This window comes from Panulirus ornatus, chromosome 31, assembly GCF_036320965.1.
Source record: "Panulirus ornatus isolate Po-2019 chromosome 31, ASM3632096v1, whole genome shotgun sequence".
Taxonomy (NCBI): domain Eukaryota; kingdom Metazoa; phylum Arthropoda; class Malacostraca; order Decapoda; family Palinuridae; genus Panulirus; species Panulirus ornatus.
Genome location: NC_092254.1, coordinates 6,201,713 through 6,219,250, shown reverse-complemented (window position 1 = coordinate 6,219,250; position 17,538 = coordinate 6,201,713). Strand labels below are relative to the sequence as shown.

Sequence of the window (17,538 nt, the reverse complement as noted above, 5' to 3'; positions counted from 1 at the left end):
CAATTTCTTTGACGAGACTGTATTCCCAATTATAGAGCCACGCCAAAAGTGACTGTCTGCCAACAAAGCTGTTTAATTCTGTAAATATTGAATGACTCGCCTCTCATGCATCACCATCCCATGCTCACCATGGAACCACTCCACTCTAAAGCCCCCAACTCTTTACCCTAAATTCACCTCATCCATAAGCCTATTAAACTACCACAGCAACATCACATGTCCTTGATACTGATCGACCTTTACCAGGAACCACTCATCATCCTCCCTTCCTATTCACACTCTTGCTTTATTCTCCCAATAAAAACTTCAACCATAGTGACTTCAGAAATCCTGGAAGCTGACCCACCTTTACCAGGATCCACCCACCCTACTCCTGTCCTAGTTGCATTCTTTCTTTACTCTCCTGATAAAAACTTCTAACATCATTTAGTAACTTTCCATTTACCTCAAATATTCTTCATCTTCCACAAGGCCTATTTGTAACCCCAACCTTACAATTTCTCTAGATCCATATATACCACTTAAAATTCACTCTTTCTTCAAATGTTTCTCTCAAAGTTTTCAATACCACTCATTGAAATAAGCATACAAAATGTAAAAAATAGAAAAAAAAAATTGGTGAATGAAACCAATCAAAATGAGGACTTTTATTTGCAACAAGTATTCTAAAAAGGTGATATAAAACAATGTATATATAAAAATCATTTACCTATGTCAGTGAAAAAATAATAATGTTACATTGCGAATATCAAAGTCAGTAATATGTGCTAGGTTATACATGGACTGGTAAACAATCAGATATGACTGAATAACTAATGCCATGAAATTTCTCATAGTAAATGAACACAGCTTGGTTATGCATGGACTGGTAAACAATCAGCTATGACTGAATAACTAATGCCATGAAATTTCCCATAGTAAATGAACACATTCTTTAATACTGTTTTACCTTATGAAGACCTGTCTTTTGCTTTTGGAGGCTCCTCTAACTCAGTTTAGTCCAGGATAAGGTTTTATGAATACCTAAACATTTTAAAGGTAAGAAGAAAATGCAAAGTATGTGTATGCAAACTTAAGCTATACAAAAAACCAGTGTTACTTATTTTCGCAAAAAGTACATGCATGAGAGCATACTGCTATGACCAACATATTTTACGTATACCATAAATAAATGCATGTAGAACTTGAGAAATAAAGTAAAATATAAGAAATTTGTTCTAAGTTTCTGCATGAGAACAAATAGCAAGTACCAAAAACACAAATAAAGACTTTCTTTTCATATAAGATGTTTGTCTTCATGAATATTTAAGCAAACTTTGTTGCCTGAATCTCAGCACTTGGCATTCATGAAACTTACATATTATTCAAAACTTCATAAAATCTGTCAAAAGATTCTGTAAAAATAAAGAGTACTAAGTGCAGGGTTCCCTAAAACAAATCTACCTTGAAACTGACAGCAGCTCAACTTTTATTATCAATACTACTTAATTTAATCTTGTACTCTTAAAGGAAGAGTGGTTTGTTTGTTTCTAAACTACCTCTTCCACTACATCACCTCCAAACAAAGTGATTATTATCGACGAAACAGGATTTCTGAATGCCAGCCTTGAAAAATATTCCCCTTAACAGTATGTAATTTTCTAATACTTTTCTTTTACAACCAAACGTTATTTCATAATCATGATACTTCATACTAACTCCAACATCTATTTACTTTTTAAATGTTCATTTATCTTCACCATCTAATTTTTCCAGTTCCTCTGAGATAATCCTCTTCACCATCTAATTTTTCTAGTTCCTTAGTGTTAGTGAAAGATTTCCATGTCAGACCTCTCCATGTGTTGTTTTTGATCGAAGTTTTATTTTACATTATTTCCTCTCATTATCCTTTACACATTTCCTTTATCACTAACTCACCACAAACGAGGTTTAATCCTTTGGAAATCTGAACTTCAAAAGGTTGATGTTTATACTTTTCACTTTTCTGTAAAATGGTATTAGTTGACATTTAAAGTATTCATCTGTACTCAATTTGTCTGTGAAGATCAGCTGACATGCATTAAAATGGTGGTAAACTATGAGTCTGCATTTGTTTGACTTTAACAAAGAAGTTTGGTACCAGTTTTGATACTGTGAAATTAATGTGTATGTCTCCACTATCTACATTTTGTAATGAGTCAACATACATGAACTGGTTTAAAGTAAACATAACACAATTAATCACATAGCAATATAATAATGACTACTCTGAAAATCAAGTGAGATACTAAACATTTCTGTGTCTTGTATGAATAAATTTTACTGATATATTTTGAAGTCTAATAAAATTTCAAAGCTTGTGATGTTAAACAAAACTGCATATCTTAGTTCTTATTCTTCGTCATCTAAGGCTTTGTTATAAGATATGAGTGCATTTTCTAGATGCTCATTCCATTCTTTAATGTACTAAACTTTAAAAGAAAAATGATCATCAGCGTATTCTCCTCTTGGTATTAAATAAACTATGCTTGTCAAAAGAAGCTGGTACTGAGGGAGATCATAAAAGAGGAGGTGCAACAGAAGGAAGTATGTCTGTGAGGGATCTCTTCTGAAGTGATAAATGATAATTTGTAATAATTCAGAGCATGAAGCTTCTTAATGACCAGTCTGTTACTAGAGTGGGAAACGGTGTAATGGATATATACATATCTATATGTAAAGATCGCCAGCCATCGTAAAATAGGTTAACCTTTTCTTTTACAAAAAATATTTCCTTACCACCGAATTAAGGGTAACATATCCCGTATTTTTTTATTCTAACATGAAATTTTTCACTACAGATTACTTATCACAATCAACTTCCAATTAACAATAAAATAAAAATCATAATGAGTATTCTTAGTAAATGGCAATGAAGAAATACCTACATACTCAGCAGTAGATCCTTACCATACTGACCAAAATTTACTTTACTCCCATGGTGGAAGTGGTACATCATACACCTCTTCTATTACTGGCTCTAGGTGTATTGGTATTTTATCTGCGGATAAGATTTTAATGAATAAAAAAGCATACACCATAAGGAAATTGGCCTCGTTATAAAATATGTATTCTTGTGGCACACAAAAAGAAAATATATTTTCACCTTATCATAATGTTTTCTGTCTTGCAATCCAAATCCTGAAGCTTTAAATAATTTTTGTTTTGTTTTACCAAGGTAATGTCTATATATAAATCCACATATGCTCATTAAGCTTAAGGCATCTGGTTTTTCCCATTTTTAACTGTTAGCCTCAACTTGTTTGAAAAAATTCATTTCATTACCACTTTAAAGATAACTAGACATAGTGCAAAGCTGATGATGAGAATCCACTTGAACAAATCTTCAATGATCTCTAAAAAGGAATTAAACTTCTTCAATTGACCTAATCATGTCAGAATCATTCAGCCACATTCAACTGGTAATAGGCCAAACTGCATAGCTTTTCCATCAATACTTCACAACCCTTTGGGTCTCAAGTGAAAGTATTTAGTTATATACTTCATGACGAAAAGAAATGAAACCTCATCATATATAGTGCTTTGCTTTCATATAAAAAAGATAACAAAAAGTGTGAGTATAAGAGGTAAAACATAATGAAGATACAAGTATGATGCAGGTCATAAAAAGAAATGTCTAATCCAGGAAACCTTTAGAGAGACAGAAAAATGATCATCACTGTAGATAAGAATACAATTCTGAGATTGACTTTCATATTCCTAAATCACGTTTCTTGTACTTATACTTGCTTGGATAGCTTCTGTTTACAACTTACTGCCTGTACCTGAAGCTGTTTTATATTCATGCATAATAATGATCAACAAACCTTTAACTGTGCTCATCAGTGGAAGAGATTTTGGAGGTGATTTTGGCATTTCAGAGGGGTCAAGACTGTTTAATTCAGGCCGACGGCAAATTTCCCAAAAATGCACAAGCTGTGAGATGTGCTTATCTGAGAGCTGGAGGGGTGGTGGTAAGATGTCAGAATAGTCTGTGGAGTTACAAAAGTGAGGTACTTAAAGGGTTTTGTTCTGGACATGTTATCTAATGGTTATTACAGTAAGATTTACAACATGAATCTAGGTTGAGTGCATGAAGTTAAAACATTACCAACAGTAAACAGTAGCCTTGTCTTTAATGGAACAAAATATTACAATTCTAATTTGAAATTAATTCTAAAAAACTAGCTATGCATGGGTGAAATGGGTTGCTTGGTTTGATGAAATTTTTGGATAGATATGGAGTGAAACAAGGCTGTGTGACTTCACTTTGGGTTCCCAATATATATTCATGGAAGGGACACTGACTAGGGAGGTATATTACTGATACTACCCACCTGGGTAGCAGGAGGGTTAGTGACAGCTGCATGGTGAGCCAGCACTTCAATGGTTGTCAAGCTGCACTCTCCTGACCCAGGTAATTGTCTTTTCTTTTGCAAATACTGCTTTAAAGAAGAAATTGAATATTGGAAACAAAGTCACAAGGTATACAAGACATCAATCTAACCTTCTGTATCATTAATGTCTGGGAAGAATTCTGGTTCTGCAAGCTGCTCTTTCTCAGCATGTAAAGACAACTTGGGCAAGCCTGTAAAAATGCTTGTTTAATAAATAACATACTTCCATAAGAATTTAAAGAACGGCTACATGAGACAACATACTCATGAAATATACCTTCAGTGATCCACTGATTCACATATATTCTCTTTCCTTGCTACACAGCATTTATCTTTTGGAATTCCACGAGTCAGTGTTCATTTGTCACATCAAAAATCCTCTAACATAAGAATATTCAGCAGTTTCCCTTTATTCTCTGAAATGAATATTGTCTACCAAAATCTTTCTTTAGTTCTGATAAAATCAACTTTGAAAACTACATATGATATTTATACAGACACTAATCATTTCTAGAAACATATTTGGAAATCATCAGAACCTATAAAAAGTTCACTTAACTTTATCTAGCAGCCAACATACACCTTATCAATGTTATTTTATAAATGTGTATTTGCGATGGCTGAAGTTCAATATAGTTGCTGGGATGTTTAGCCAGAGTTCAAGTGCATTCATGTGTAAACAAGCTAGGTGCAATAAACTTTCTACAATATGGGAGAAACAATCAGATGAAATTTTTTTGCATAACCATAACACTGAAAAATTAGTTAAATTTTGGCTGCTTGGGAAGGTTAGGTGGGATTTTCATAAACCTTGTTGATTTATAGAAATGTTTCAGCTACTTATCCATTAATCAATCCTTCATAAACCACATGGTTCTCCTTACTCTAACATTATTTACATTCACATAATACAAAATAATCAGAATAAGTCTCCTCTCACTACTTCCTCATCTCTAGCATCAAAACAGTTGCCTTGTGAATCTATTCTTCAAAAATTCAAATAACAAGGAGGCAAAGATAAATTGCCACATGATGTTTTTTGAAAAATCAAATAATAAGCTGGCACAACCTTTACATATGAATAAATAAAAAAGAAAATACAAAGTGAATAAAGGTTTTATGAGTCTGATACTATGATGTCATCATACTTACTCTCATTAACAATGGCATTACTTTGTTTTTTCTTAACAGCACTACCATGACTGCTCACATTCACTCTTCCTATTTTGTTACTTATATCTCCAAAAGATCTCTGACCAGTATGGAAGCTTTCATTAGGCATGCTAAATTTTTTCTGAGCATGATGTGCCAGACTCTGGGATATTCCTGTTAGGAAGAATTCATGTCTTTATAAGTATTACAAAAAAAAAAATACATTTCTGACAACATAGTTGTGACTGCTAATACACCCATAAATCAATTCTGAAAGCATATTCAATATTCTATTATGAAAACAACTGCGAGTCTCTGGTTAAATTCAAGACAAAATTTTCTCCTTGAAGATGCTATAACGTCTGCTCTGAGTTTTAAGAATTTGATGTCAAATACAAAAACACTTTCAAATTTTCAAAAAAATACACAAATATCAAGAAATGGAATAACTTTTTATACGATACTCTTTTTCAATTTTGTCACTATTCAGACTACCATTGGACTGATGCTGTTTCATCTTGCTCCCTAAATGCGCAGCAGCATTTTCTCGATCAAGGGCTTGAATCACTGTTGACGACATTCTGCATCTGGAACCAGTACTGAATTTTAAAAGATTAGCTTGAATCATCTTACATATTTGTTATAAAAATCCTATCTTAATAAAAACTTGGTCTAACTTTTCACTTTTGCATTTCTCTAGAATTACAATTATGAATGAACACTAATTGTACAGATAATTGACCCAAAAATTTTACTAATATCTATAACCCTCACCACCATCACCTCATCTAATGTCAAAGAAAAAATGAAGAAAAAATTACTGTTCTCTACAATCAAGCTAAGGAACTGCTATCCTATTCTAAACTACTTTTATAAATCAAAATCAAATAATATCCAATGCTAAATTTTCCTTAAACAGTAAGTGTGCATCCTGATTCTTAATGTAAACAATGTAAGCAACAAAAGACTTATGAACTAAACCTACAAGTCATAAACCTTCCATATACCTCAGAATACTAATCATGTTTATTCCTTGAAGGGTAATCATGATTTTTAAAATTTTCACTGGAAAATTGGTACAGTAATACAGTTCAGCTCAACACTGTCATTAGCTAAAAAAATTTAGTGATTTTGTTATGCAATAGTAGTGTACATTTTAGAGATTACAATATCAGCTGTAGAGCATGGTTTTGAACATTAGCTATATTTCAATGAATGATGCTAAATAAAACAATAATAGTAGATCAAAGAAAGTAAGGAGTTCACCTAAAAGTAGATAATACACACAAATATCAAAGTCCTATCAAAACCTCACTTAACATTCTAGAAGCCAAGATTTGTTTTATCATATTTCAGTTGAACCATTCACACCCATTACTGATCATCAAAATATTGGCACTGGATGTCATTAAAATGACAAAGAAAGTAGCCACGTGAACCCTGACAGAAGGCATTTTTACTGCAGGTATAGATATATATACTTTACTTTTTATTTGCTTTGTCGCTGTCTCCCGCGTTAGCGAGGTAGCGCAAGGAAACAGAGGAAAGAATGGCCCAACCCACCCACATACACATGTATATACATACACGTCCACACACACAAATATACATGCCCATACATCTCAACGTATACATACATATACACACACAGACATATACATATATACTCATGTACATAATTCATATTGTCTGCCTTTATTCATTCCCATCGCCACCCTGACACACATGAAATACACACACACACACACATATATATATATATATATATATATATATATATATATATATATATATATATATATATATATATATATATATATATATATATATATATATATCAAAATTGAAGCTAATTTTTAAGGTTATGGTCAAGTATTTATAGATTCTGTTATTCTAAAAGTACATTACCTACTTTCACACTGACCCCATAGTTTCCCTGACGTACATAACCCTTATCACCATACTTAATATTGTTCAGTAAAATGCTTTGTGTCATTATGTTCCACAGCTGTTAATGCACTACATTACACTAGTAGTCAATCAATTTACAAAGCAAATGTAGACATGGAGAAAAAAATGGTAAATTACCAAAGTATTAAGTGTATAGATACCTAACCAAAAGTATGTACATAGGTATATACATAATACAGCTTTAGTGTGTCATTAGGAGCCGAAAATACAAAGAGGTGCATGCAATGGAACACATTACAACAACCATATACAGAAAACAAGACACAAAGAGAAAAGGCGGAGCACAAACGAGCTGCAATATAAAATATGATTGAAAAGAAAAAAAAAGGAAAAAAGAGAAGTAAACAAGAAAGGTATTAATAAATAATGAAATAAATAGGTACAATTTTTACACACCAAGCTGTAAGAACACCAACATAAGGGAGGCAATGGTAAATGTGCTATCCTCACTGAAATTAAAATGCATATCTTACCACATAAACTCAATCAATCAACAACTGAACTGCAATGAACTTTCTTTAATAATATACACTACCAATAACCCATAAAATCTCATCAAACCTAACCATATATTTTTTCTTGTATTTACATATACTTTAACAAACACACCAATATATAAGTTACAAACCCAAGTTTAAACCTTGACCAATATTGATAGTTACATCATTTTCCCCTAATTCAGTCAATCTAACTCTTTAGTGTTAGAAAACTTGTATTAGGTCTAAACACGAACACAGAACTACGTAGTTCCAAATCTACATTTCTCACACCATTTTGATATCACTAAGACATTTTCAGGTATTAACATCCAGTCCTTAAGAGAGTTACCATCCCATATAACACTTGTCAAGAAATGACTATCCATGAGCAAAAGAACCAAACACTAAAACAAAACGGGACTCAAAAATCAAACTTCAAACCTGCTGCTTGACTCGGGTAAACAAACACAGCTGACTGATGGCCCATCAGAGGTCTCCAAACGATGGTCAGGACATTTACCATGAAACATATAGATAAGAAACAATTAACAATTATATATATATATATATATATATATATATATATATATATATATATATATACATATAAATAAAAACATTTCATATACATTCTTCAACATTTATATTGATTTGCATAAGATTAACATTTCACTCACCAAATTACTACTATGAATACACTAAATTGCTTGCAAGTCGCTCACATTAACCGAAATTATGATACTTTAATTGCGTCATTATAAGAGATATAATACAGTTTGTATTCACCCACCAAAGAGACATTAAAGTTCCACAACGAACGCACACAAGCCAGTCTGTTTACTTCGTCTACACTGCAGACTCGCACAGTGTAAAGGTAAGCTTATATTCTTGCTGTTCCCTGTCATGAGAAATAAAACATATCTGCTAAGATTTTAAGTTAGGTAGAGGCAAGACTATCAAGCTTAATTGATAACTCCTGTGTCCAACCTTTATGAGGAATCAATAGGTCTTGGAAGGAGTAATGTGGCCCTCTTTCAGTATTATATACCTACAGTACTTAGTTATTAATACAGCTGAAACGGGTTACAGTTCACTTGAGTAGGGCTTTCTTACATGGATTAGTGACATGGGCATGTTATCTTTCCTTTTACTTGGAGTTAGGCTCCCCATTTTATTTTCTTTATATTCATACTAGGATTACCTACAAGCCATTCGGGCAGTGCATTCCATGAATTCATTCATCATTTTGGTTATGTTGGGTTGAAAAGTGTGGAAGTCAAGGGCTTGTAAATAATCGACAATACCAATGAAGAGCACAAGAGTAATTAATAAAAAATTGGAACAGAGAAAATGAATTATTAAATATGTTCAGTAGAAACTCACTTACACGTACGCCTTATTCTTGCACTTTTAGTGCATTTTGTTGAAATACTAAAAAACGTTAGCATGTTAATACAGTGAAAGTAGCAAACGAAAAACAATTGATACAAGTGATTTTGTTGTGTGAGTATCTTGAAATTATAAGGTTAAATACATTTAATGAACTTGAAAAATCATTTTGAGAGTTGGAATGGCCAGATCTTTGGGACACTTCATCTTCCATAGAACACAGAAATTTTCATCTGCCTTAGAACACAGATCAGTTGGTCGAATTCGTTAAATTTAACAGCTTTTGCTTGCCATATTGGTTTCTGCAGCTACCGAGTCAGTAACCAGACTCGCAGTATTCATCTAGAACTTGCATTCCATGTCTTCGTACTCATATTCAGATTATGCTTGCTAAAGAAACAATCAAATGATTGTAGATTTAATCCAGTAACTGTAACTCAGAAGTAATGGTTATTGAAATGTTAGGTTTTAATCTACTTTTCACCCATCATTGCTGGCCTTACAGATGTTCTGTAAAATTAGCAGCACCAAAACTGATTGGTTAATGTAAATTTCATGCTGTTATCTGGTAATTATCATTGCTTTTTTCCTTGATTTTAAGTTCCAAATATCATTTTTCATTTATTGATTGCCACTCAGCCATTTTTTTAAGAAAATTGTCATAAGTTGACCTTTGTTCCTTAGAAGATATTAAGAGCCGTTATACACTTCTGCAGTAAGATCAGCATTTTCAGCTAAAAGCTTAGTAAAAAAAAAAAAAAAAAAAAAAAAAAAAAAAAAAAATCATGTTGACTGCATTTTCATAATTACAGCGATTAGCTTTTCAATGTTAACACTATTTTATTCCACAGGTTGAAGATGAATTTTGTACCTGTAAGACTTCTGCTTGTGAAGTCCAGTGAGAGTGCTGGGTTTCACACCTGTACATCAGTGCAGCAGATACAGAAGATGACAAGGCTGCGTGTAGTAGATAACAGCAACCTGGGGAAGGAAGCAATGTTGGAAGGAAGACCACCTAGATGTATCCATATCTATAACAAGAAAGGTATTGGATATACAGGTATGAAAAATGCATTTTTTTCAATACAGGTTATATACATATAAAGAAAGGGTTTACGAGTAGAGAACTACCTACATACCTTTTGCACTTCAAAAGAGGCAACTAAGAGGGGTGGGAGAGGGCTGGAAACCCTCCCTTTGTAGTTATTTTCCAAAAGCAGGAATAGAAGAAAGCCAAACAAGGTATTGTGTTTGATGAAAAGAATATGGATGTTGTGGTACAGAGATGAAGGGGAAAGGGTAGAATGGTCTGGGGATGTTCGAAGGCAAACTCTGATATAATCGAGATTGGAAGGGCAAAAGAGGTGGCATTTCTAATAGAGCATTAGTGGGCTGTCAAAGAATGTAAGGAAGTGAGCTTAGGATTGATTTGGGTTACAATTCCAAGAAACTAAGAGTGGTGGATGATTGCTATTGATTGTGCACCTGATAGTGAGAGGATGAAAGAAAAAACAGGTGCTTTTGCATACTCCCATGGTTTCATTTGCAGCCATATCCACTCTAAGGTATCTAAAACACTTCTACCTCCAAGTTTTTTCACTTTGAACGTACAACCCAGCTAACCTCTCTCTCTCTTTCCCTTACTAAGCCTTACAACTTTGCTTATATTCATTTTCTCTCAAATTTCTCATCTCACACTCTCCCAAACTCAGAAACCAATTTTAGGACTTTCTCACTCAAATCTACCATAAGTGCCATGTCATCAGCAAACTAACTGATGTGTCTTCCAAGCACCACACCCCTGATAGATTGCAGACCTGCTCCTCCTCTCCATAATCCTTGTATTTACCTCCCTCATGACCTCTAGGGAAAAAAGAATACTTCCCTCATATTCCCTGCATGTCACAGAAGGCTACTAAAGGTGGCAAGCATGTTGAGGTGGGATCATTTTTGTTTCACTGTACAGGTGTCGAGTAGGTTGCTAGGCCGCCAGTGATTGTACTCAGTGCACTGTTTTGTATGGTTTGAAGATGAGGCGTAGTTTAGAATGGTGCAGGTGAATGTTTGTAGACGTTAATAAATTCTTTTTCTTGTCCAAATCTCGTGCCAATTAGGTATCTAAGGGTATTTAGTTTGCATGTTGCTTTTGTGTTTATGTTGGTGTGTGATTGATGTTTTGTTCCTTGGGAGTGACATCCCATTCAAGGTGATTAGAGGTCTGTTCGAGTTGAAAAGAGTGATTAAAGACCAGTGGAGATGTATTCAATCTGTTTTTGGTGAGCCATTGTTCCATTATTGTATGCAGATGGTCTGTTCTGGATGAGCCATTTATTCCATTTTTGTAATGTAGTGCTGCTTGTTTATTGCTGCTACTGTGTTGTCAGGATGATGTGATTGTAGGGTTGTCTGCAAGTAAAAGGACCTTCTTGTGGTTTGCTAGAGGTAATGGGAGGTTGTGTAGGAAGAAGGCTATGTATTTTTTCATGTTTGCCATCTTAAGCATTAGCATGGAGCACCAGGAACAGACAAAATATTGGCCTTGTTCAATCACATCCATTCTCTAGCTGTCATATATAATGCACTGAAATCAGAAACCCTTCTTTACAGTTATGCCCCTTAGATCTGCTGATAATGACCATGATATTGGCAAATCTTTCTGAAAACCTGATTACTGCATGTATTAATAACTTACTTTAATGTTTCCCAGGTGACAAGGTGTTGGTTGCTATTAAAGGTCAGAAGAAGAGGGCCATCTTAACTGGATGCCATCAGAATCAGAAGCCACTTATGCCCAAGTTTGACAGTAATAACATTGTTTTAATTGATGACAGTGGCTCTCCACTTGGAACCAGGATACATGTTCCAGTTCCAACAATGCTTAGATCTAAACTTGCAGATATGTCACGGCCAAAAGGAGCAGACTACACAAAAATTCTGGCAATTGCCACAAGGTTTGTGTAATATACAGGAAAGTTGATACCTTTATTATATTTAAGAAACATTAATATACAAAGTGTACATTATTTACAAAGAATATAAGTTTACATTACCTAGTGTATATTTTTATCCTTGGTCAACTATGACCTGTTGAGAAATTTAAATCCAAATACACAGTAGTCATGTAGGTAAAAAGTAATTTTGATCCTCCTTCAACTTTTAATAATTATAGTTCTTTTAAGATATGCCGCATACCAAGTTTTGTGTTTTTTGTGCCTTTAGCTTCATTAACTATGATAGCAAAAATCTTCTATTTTAGTTTTTGAATAATATTTACCTAATCCCAATCAAGTACTAAAATTCAGAAATTCTTCTAAACAAGAAAATTAATTCTGACTTTTCAAGCCTGGATGAAGAATCCCATTCATAGACAGTAAAACTACAAGATCAGGTCACTGTCAAGGACAAGATCAAATAAGCTACCCAATGGAGAGAGTGGATCAGTAGGTTTTTCTTGTTTACTAAAAAGGTCAATAGAGACTCTCCAAAGAGACCAGGGTAGACATCAGATTAGTTCAGTTGGCTTCAATACTGAAACCTGTATTTACTCCAGACAGGATGTGAAATAGGTCATGTTAACCTAACACACATGAATAACAGTCCTTACAAATGGCTATACTAACCTCATGTCCTGGTTATCACCTTAGTGATACATCAAAGAACTGGGACTTCAAATCAAGTTCATTATATAATATATATATATATATATATATATATATATATATTATTATTATTATACTTAATCGCCCTCTCCTGTGTTAGCAAGGTAGCACAAGGAAACAGACGAAAGAATGGCCTAACCCACCCACATACACGTGTGTATGTATGTATGTATATGTCCTCTGTTCTTAACACTACCTCGCTAATGCGGAAAATGGCAAATAGTATGGATATATATATATTGGAAAGGATCACAATTTTGCGTGTGATCAAGTATATTCCTATGAGTCCACGGGGAAAATGAAACAATAAGTTCCAAAGTGCACATTCGTGTAATAATCACATCATCCGGGGAGGTAAAAGAGAGAAATATAAGTCAGTTGATGTACAACTGACTGTTATATTTTTCTTATAACTGCCCTGATGATGTGATTATTACAGGAAAGTGCACTTGGGAACTTATCGTGTTTCATTTTCCCTATGGACTCATAGGAATATACACATATACATATATACATATAATGAAACACCCATCTCACATATAATACACATTTGCAGAACCTTGGGATTAATGTGCAGGTACATTGGCAGATACCTCCATATACAGTCAGCCAGTGAAGTTGAGTCGTAACACAAAGCTCAGTATGTAATGAGTGTGGGTGGCAAATAAGGATACATACCACAGGTATGGACTCCACTGTGCAGCATGATGTAAAATGTGAAAGCCTTGTCAAGCCAGAGATTCAGTGTCCTGACAAGTAATTCCATGAAATAAGTAAAACTCCCTTCTCATGTGCATAAAATGTAACGTGCATAAAATGTAACTGTCTTCAAAATATCAACTCTGAAACTTTGCTGCATGTTATAAATAAATCTGATAGTTTGCCCAAAATGTATATTCCCATTCTTTTCTTAACTTCCTTCTTTATAAAACACACAACCTTTGCTTCCTATCAGCTTTGATGCTAAATGACGCCATTTTATTCCATACACAGTATTGCCCTTAATTTAAAGGCACTTAATTCAGTAGGGCTATCCACAAGGCATATGCCTCTGCTAAGCTCAGGGCAACCATGAAAGGCCTTCTAAGGGTTCATCATGCAGTTCCACAAAGCAGGAAACTTAGGTATTGAGTACACTTCTATCCTGAGTACTGAAGACAATTGGTAGCTAGAGGGAGTGGGAATATCCTGGGTGCTTCTATATAACCAAATATAGTTCAGGTATTGCAAACTGGTATGGTGCCACCTGGTACAGTGGCCCCTATTCTATAAACATGAGCAACCTGATATGACAACCACCAGTCATGCAGTAATTATGAGAGCACATTACCAAAAATAAGAAGTTCCTGGCAACTTATGAAGCAAGATATTATATGGAATTCTCTGGAATTCCTTTTAAAAGTGAGTATATGAGTGAAAATAAAAATCACTTCATGGCCTTGTGACACAAAAACATTAAAAGTACACAGTGGATGACATTCTGATTCTAAAAAGTGGAACACAGACTCTCAACCCTAATATGATGAGGAGGCAGGTTAGGCATGAAGACCAAAGAACTTGCCCAACACTTCAGTGGTTGTCCAATTTCAATCCTTTGGCACAGGTTGTAGTCTTTTCTTTCTGCTTCATCCAAAAGTGGGCTGATAGCATTCACCTGACAACGTATAACTTACAAAAATATGACGCAACTCATTCTTTGTAACTAACCTTTTCCTAAGGTGAGTGCTACACACTAGCCATGCCATTTGGCAAAATCTCAATGTAAGTACTCATACATAAGTACTCTCTCTGTCTCTAGACAGTAGTATATGGAAGACAGCCACCAATGAGGGAGGTATGACTGTTGTATGTGTGTCAAGTCTGTTGGGGGTGTAGTTTGTAAGTAAATGTTGCTGAACTGTGAAGAAGGGGGCAAGATTCTTTGTTCTTACCAGAGGCTGGTGATTGGTTAATAGAGCAGTTTGGATGTGAAGGGTCCCTAAAAAGAGCCGAGTGCCATGCATTCTGATATTAAATAAGATTTTTACTTCATTGTGCAGGTGTGTAATGTTTGCTAGGCAGCCTGGGATTTTCTGAGTGTTGTGTTTTGTGCAGTTTGTAGCCTTGTACATTTGCATATGAGATGGTGGTTGACTAGTAGTGTGGCATATTTTAGAATGGAGTGGACAAATTGATTGTAAAAGACACTAAATTATTCTCCTTGTGGGAATATGATGCTATAATAAGTTTCTTAATGGATTTTATTTTCATTGTGGCCTTTGTGTTCATGTTTGTGCTGTGGGAAGTAATATCATGTGTGATACCCAGTATGGGTGGAGTTTTAATTCAGGGGAGTAGTTGACCATTCAGGGTACTGGGAAGGTTAAGGATGGATTCATCTCAAAAGAGTTAAAAGGGTGATGGCAGATTTCAGTGGTGAACTGTGACTTGTTTTGAGTGAGCCAGTACTCTAATTACATGAAGTAGTGTTGCAAGATTTTGCAGTATGGGTAGTGTCCATGGTCATCTTGACAAAAGTGAATGTTTGAATAACAGAAGTAAAAGCATATTGAGTATTTTAAGAGAAGTGTTTGGAAGAGAGGTGATTGAGATGATGGTGGCATGCACAAAGTATCAGACTTGGTTGGAACAATGTGACTTCAGGAGGGGTAGAGAATGACTGGGTCAGGTGATTGGTTTGTAGAATCTGAGTGAGAAATACCTGAAGAAGGAAAGAGATTTGTATGTGGCACTTATGGATCTTAGAGACAGCATGACAAGACTGACAGAGGTGCTATGTGGAAGGTGTTACAAATATACCCTACCACATGCTTTCTCCAGATCCATTCATCCTTCTCTTTACAAAGGTATATATATTCATAAGTTTTGGAGATGTGGAAAAAAGTAGTGATTAATGATCTGCTGTAATTTTCTCAACATTAATTTTCTTGTTATAAGCATGAAGTAGGGATTTATCCACCAGTTAAAGAAAACTTTATTGTTTGGGCCATGACAAACTTTTTCTAATAAATAGAAATCTTTTAATCTTTAACAGCCTTAAAATTTGATCCCTGAGATTCAATAATGTTTTCTTATTCTTACTGGTAAGGATAATCTGGAACAAGAACAGCTTCCCCAATATAAGGCATATGGCTCTAAAAATTTCTGTTTTTACGGTACTATCATTTTAGCACCTTTTTCCCCATTTCTTTTAAGTGTACTTTTCTCCACTCCTCCATTTAAAAGCTTGCTGTATTAGTTCACACTACTTCCTTCCCCATTCCTTGATATATATTCTACTGTTTGACTCTACATCTCATCTCATTTCACATTTTCCCTTGTCTCACAAATATCACCCCAAACCTTGGTGGACATTTCTATCCTCAAAAAATTTTCAAATAAATTATCTGAAAGAACCACTTGATTTTCAAGAAACTTCTATCAGTAAAGTCAGGGTCATAAAGCTTTATGTGATTCCTATTCCTTGTGGGCTAGAAATCTTCCAGGCCAGAGGATAGATCTCTGAAAGGACAAAGTGAATGGTCCTAGATACACATTGTAACACTCAACTAACTATACCTGGTCACAAAATTGAAATCCTATGGCACAGAGTGCAAAGCATTCTAACTGCAGTCATGCCTCTCACTAAATTCACAATCAAGAAAATATGAACCTTTCTTTTGGGGTAACCTTTTTACATGGGACACAATAGAAAATAGACTACTTTACTCATCTTTATAACTTACCAGAATGGAAGTCTTCCCATGTACCTCCAAATCTATACTGACTAAAAATATCATGAAACATGGTGTAACAATTAACAACTCCATTTAATTTAGCACATAGAAGGAAAACACCTGACATTTTACGATGAAGCGAATATGATTCTTCTGGAGGAGCACACATGCGATGTGAAAGCATGACAGGAACTAAGTGCTGTATTCTGTATGTAGTGTTCTGATCTCCAAAGTGGAAAGGGTTATTCTCTTGGAATGCTTCACCTAAGATCATGATAGCATCCACATGTGCTTTTTCCATAACCTGTGGAAAAACCAAATTCTGTTCAACAACTGCACTCAAAAATCAGTATGAAAACCCTTTTAATAATGTCATACAATGGGCAGGATAGAAAAAGGAACAATACAAAAACACAAGCTAATCATTTATCACTTATATCACTTTGGAATTCTAACAAAATCCAATAGTAGTGGGTAAATATACTCTTGTAAAAAAATTTCCCCCTAGTAATTCAGAAAACTTTTGTGGCAGGATACTTTCACAGGTAAAACCTTTGAGCATAAATTGCAGCAAGATATATGTATGGCTCACAGAGCAGTTAAAACTGGTATTAACCAGTTACATAACATCTAAAAAACTCTTCAATCAACTAACTTGTCTTTGAACATTTGAGTAAAACCACATCCATTTGACTAATGTCAGGACAGTTTCACATGAGCTAATCATATCCTGATTTAGACTAATCATAATAGAATA

The 17,538-nt window shown here is 34.5% G+C and overlaps 3 protein-coding genes across 6 annotated transcripts in view; 1 reads left to right on the top strand and 2 right to left on the bottom strand.

Moving 5' to 3' along the window:
- Nucleotides 1-635: 635 nt before the first annotated feature.
- On the bottom strand, nt 636-8,605 carry LOC139758774 (uncharacterized). 3 transcript variants are annotated; one of them, XM_071680557.1, is made up of 7 exons: nt 8,459-8,602; nt 6,063-6,154; nt 5,568-5,741; nt 4,526-4,606; nt 3,846-4,010; nt 2,929-3,019; nt 636-1,984 (listed from the first exon to the last, which is right to left on the bottom strand). In XM_071680557.1, exons 1-6 carry the CDS (start codon nt 8,545-8,547, stop codon nt 2,949-2,951), a joined length of 672 nt encoding a protein of 223 aa, XP_071536658.1. In that variant the 5' UTR covers nt 8,548-8,602; the 3' UTR covers nt 636-1,984; nt 2,929-2,948. The 3 variants fall into 3 exon arrangements, with proteins under 3 accessions (XP_071536658.1, XP_071536657.1, XP_071536659.1); XM_071680556.1 differs by having other exon boundaries at nt 636-3,019; nt 8,459-8,605; XM_071680558.1 differs by lacking the exon at nt 8,459-8,602 and adding an exon at nt 8,309-8,351 and having other exon boundaries at nt 636-3,019.
- A 150-nt stretch (nt 8,606-8,755) lies between these two features.
- Nucleotides 8,756-12,455, top strand: mRpL14 (mitochondrial ribosomal protein L14). Its single transcript, XM_071680559.1, has 3 exons — nt 8,756-8,891; nt 10,258-10,466; nt 12,114-12,455. Exons 2-3 carry the CDS (start codon nt 10,265-10,267, stop codon nt 12,365-12,367), a joined length of 456 nt encoding a protein of 151 aa, XP_071536660.1. The 5' UTR covers nt 8,756-8,891; nt 10,258-10,264; the 3' UTR covers nt 12,368-12,455.
- The window catches only part of Coq8 (ubiquinone biosynthesis protein COQ8, mitochondrial), a 48,285-nt gene continuing 43,122 nt past the window's right edge, over nt 12,376-17,538 (bottom strand). For both annotated transcript variants that reach the window (XM_071680548.1, XM_071680549.1), the window contains exon 12: nt 12,376-17,085. In XM_071680548.1, the coding sequence (XP_071536649.1) occupies nt 16,780-17,085 (306 nt within the window). In that variant the 3' untranslated portion in view covers nt 12,376-16,779. The remainder of the gene's footprint in view (nt 17,086-17,538) is intronic.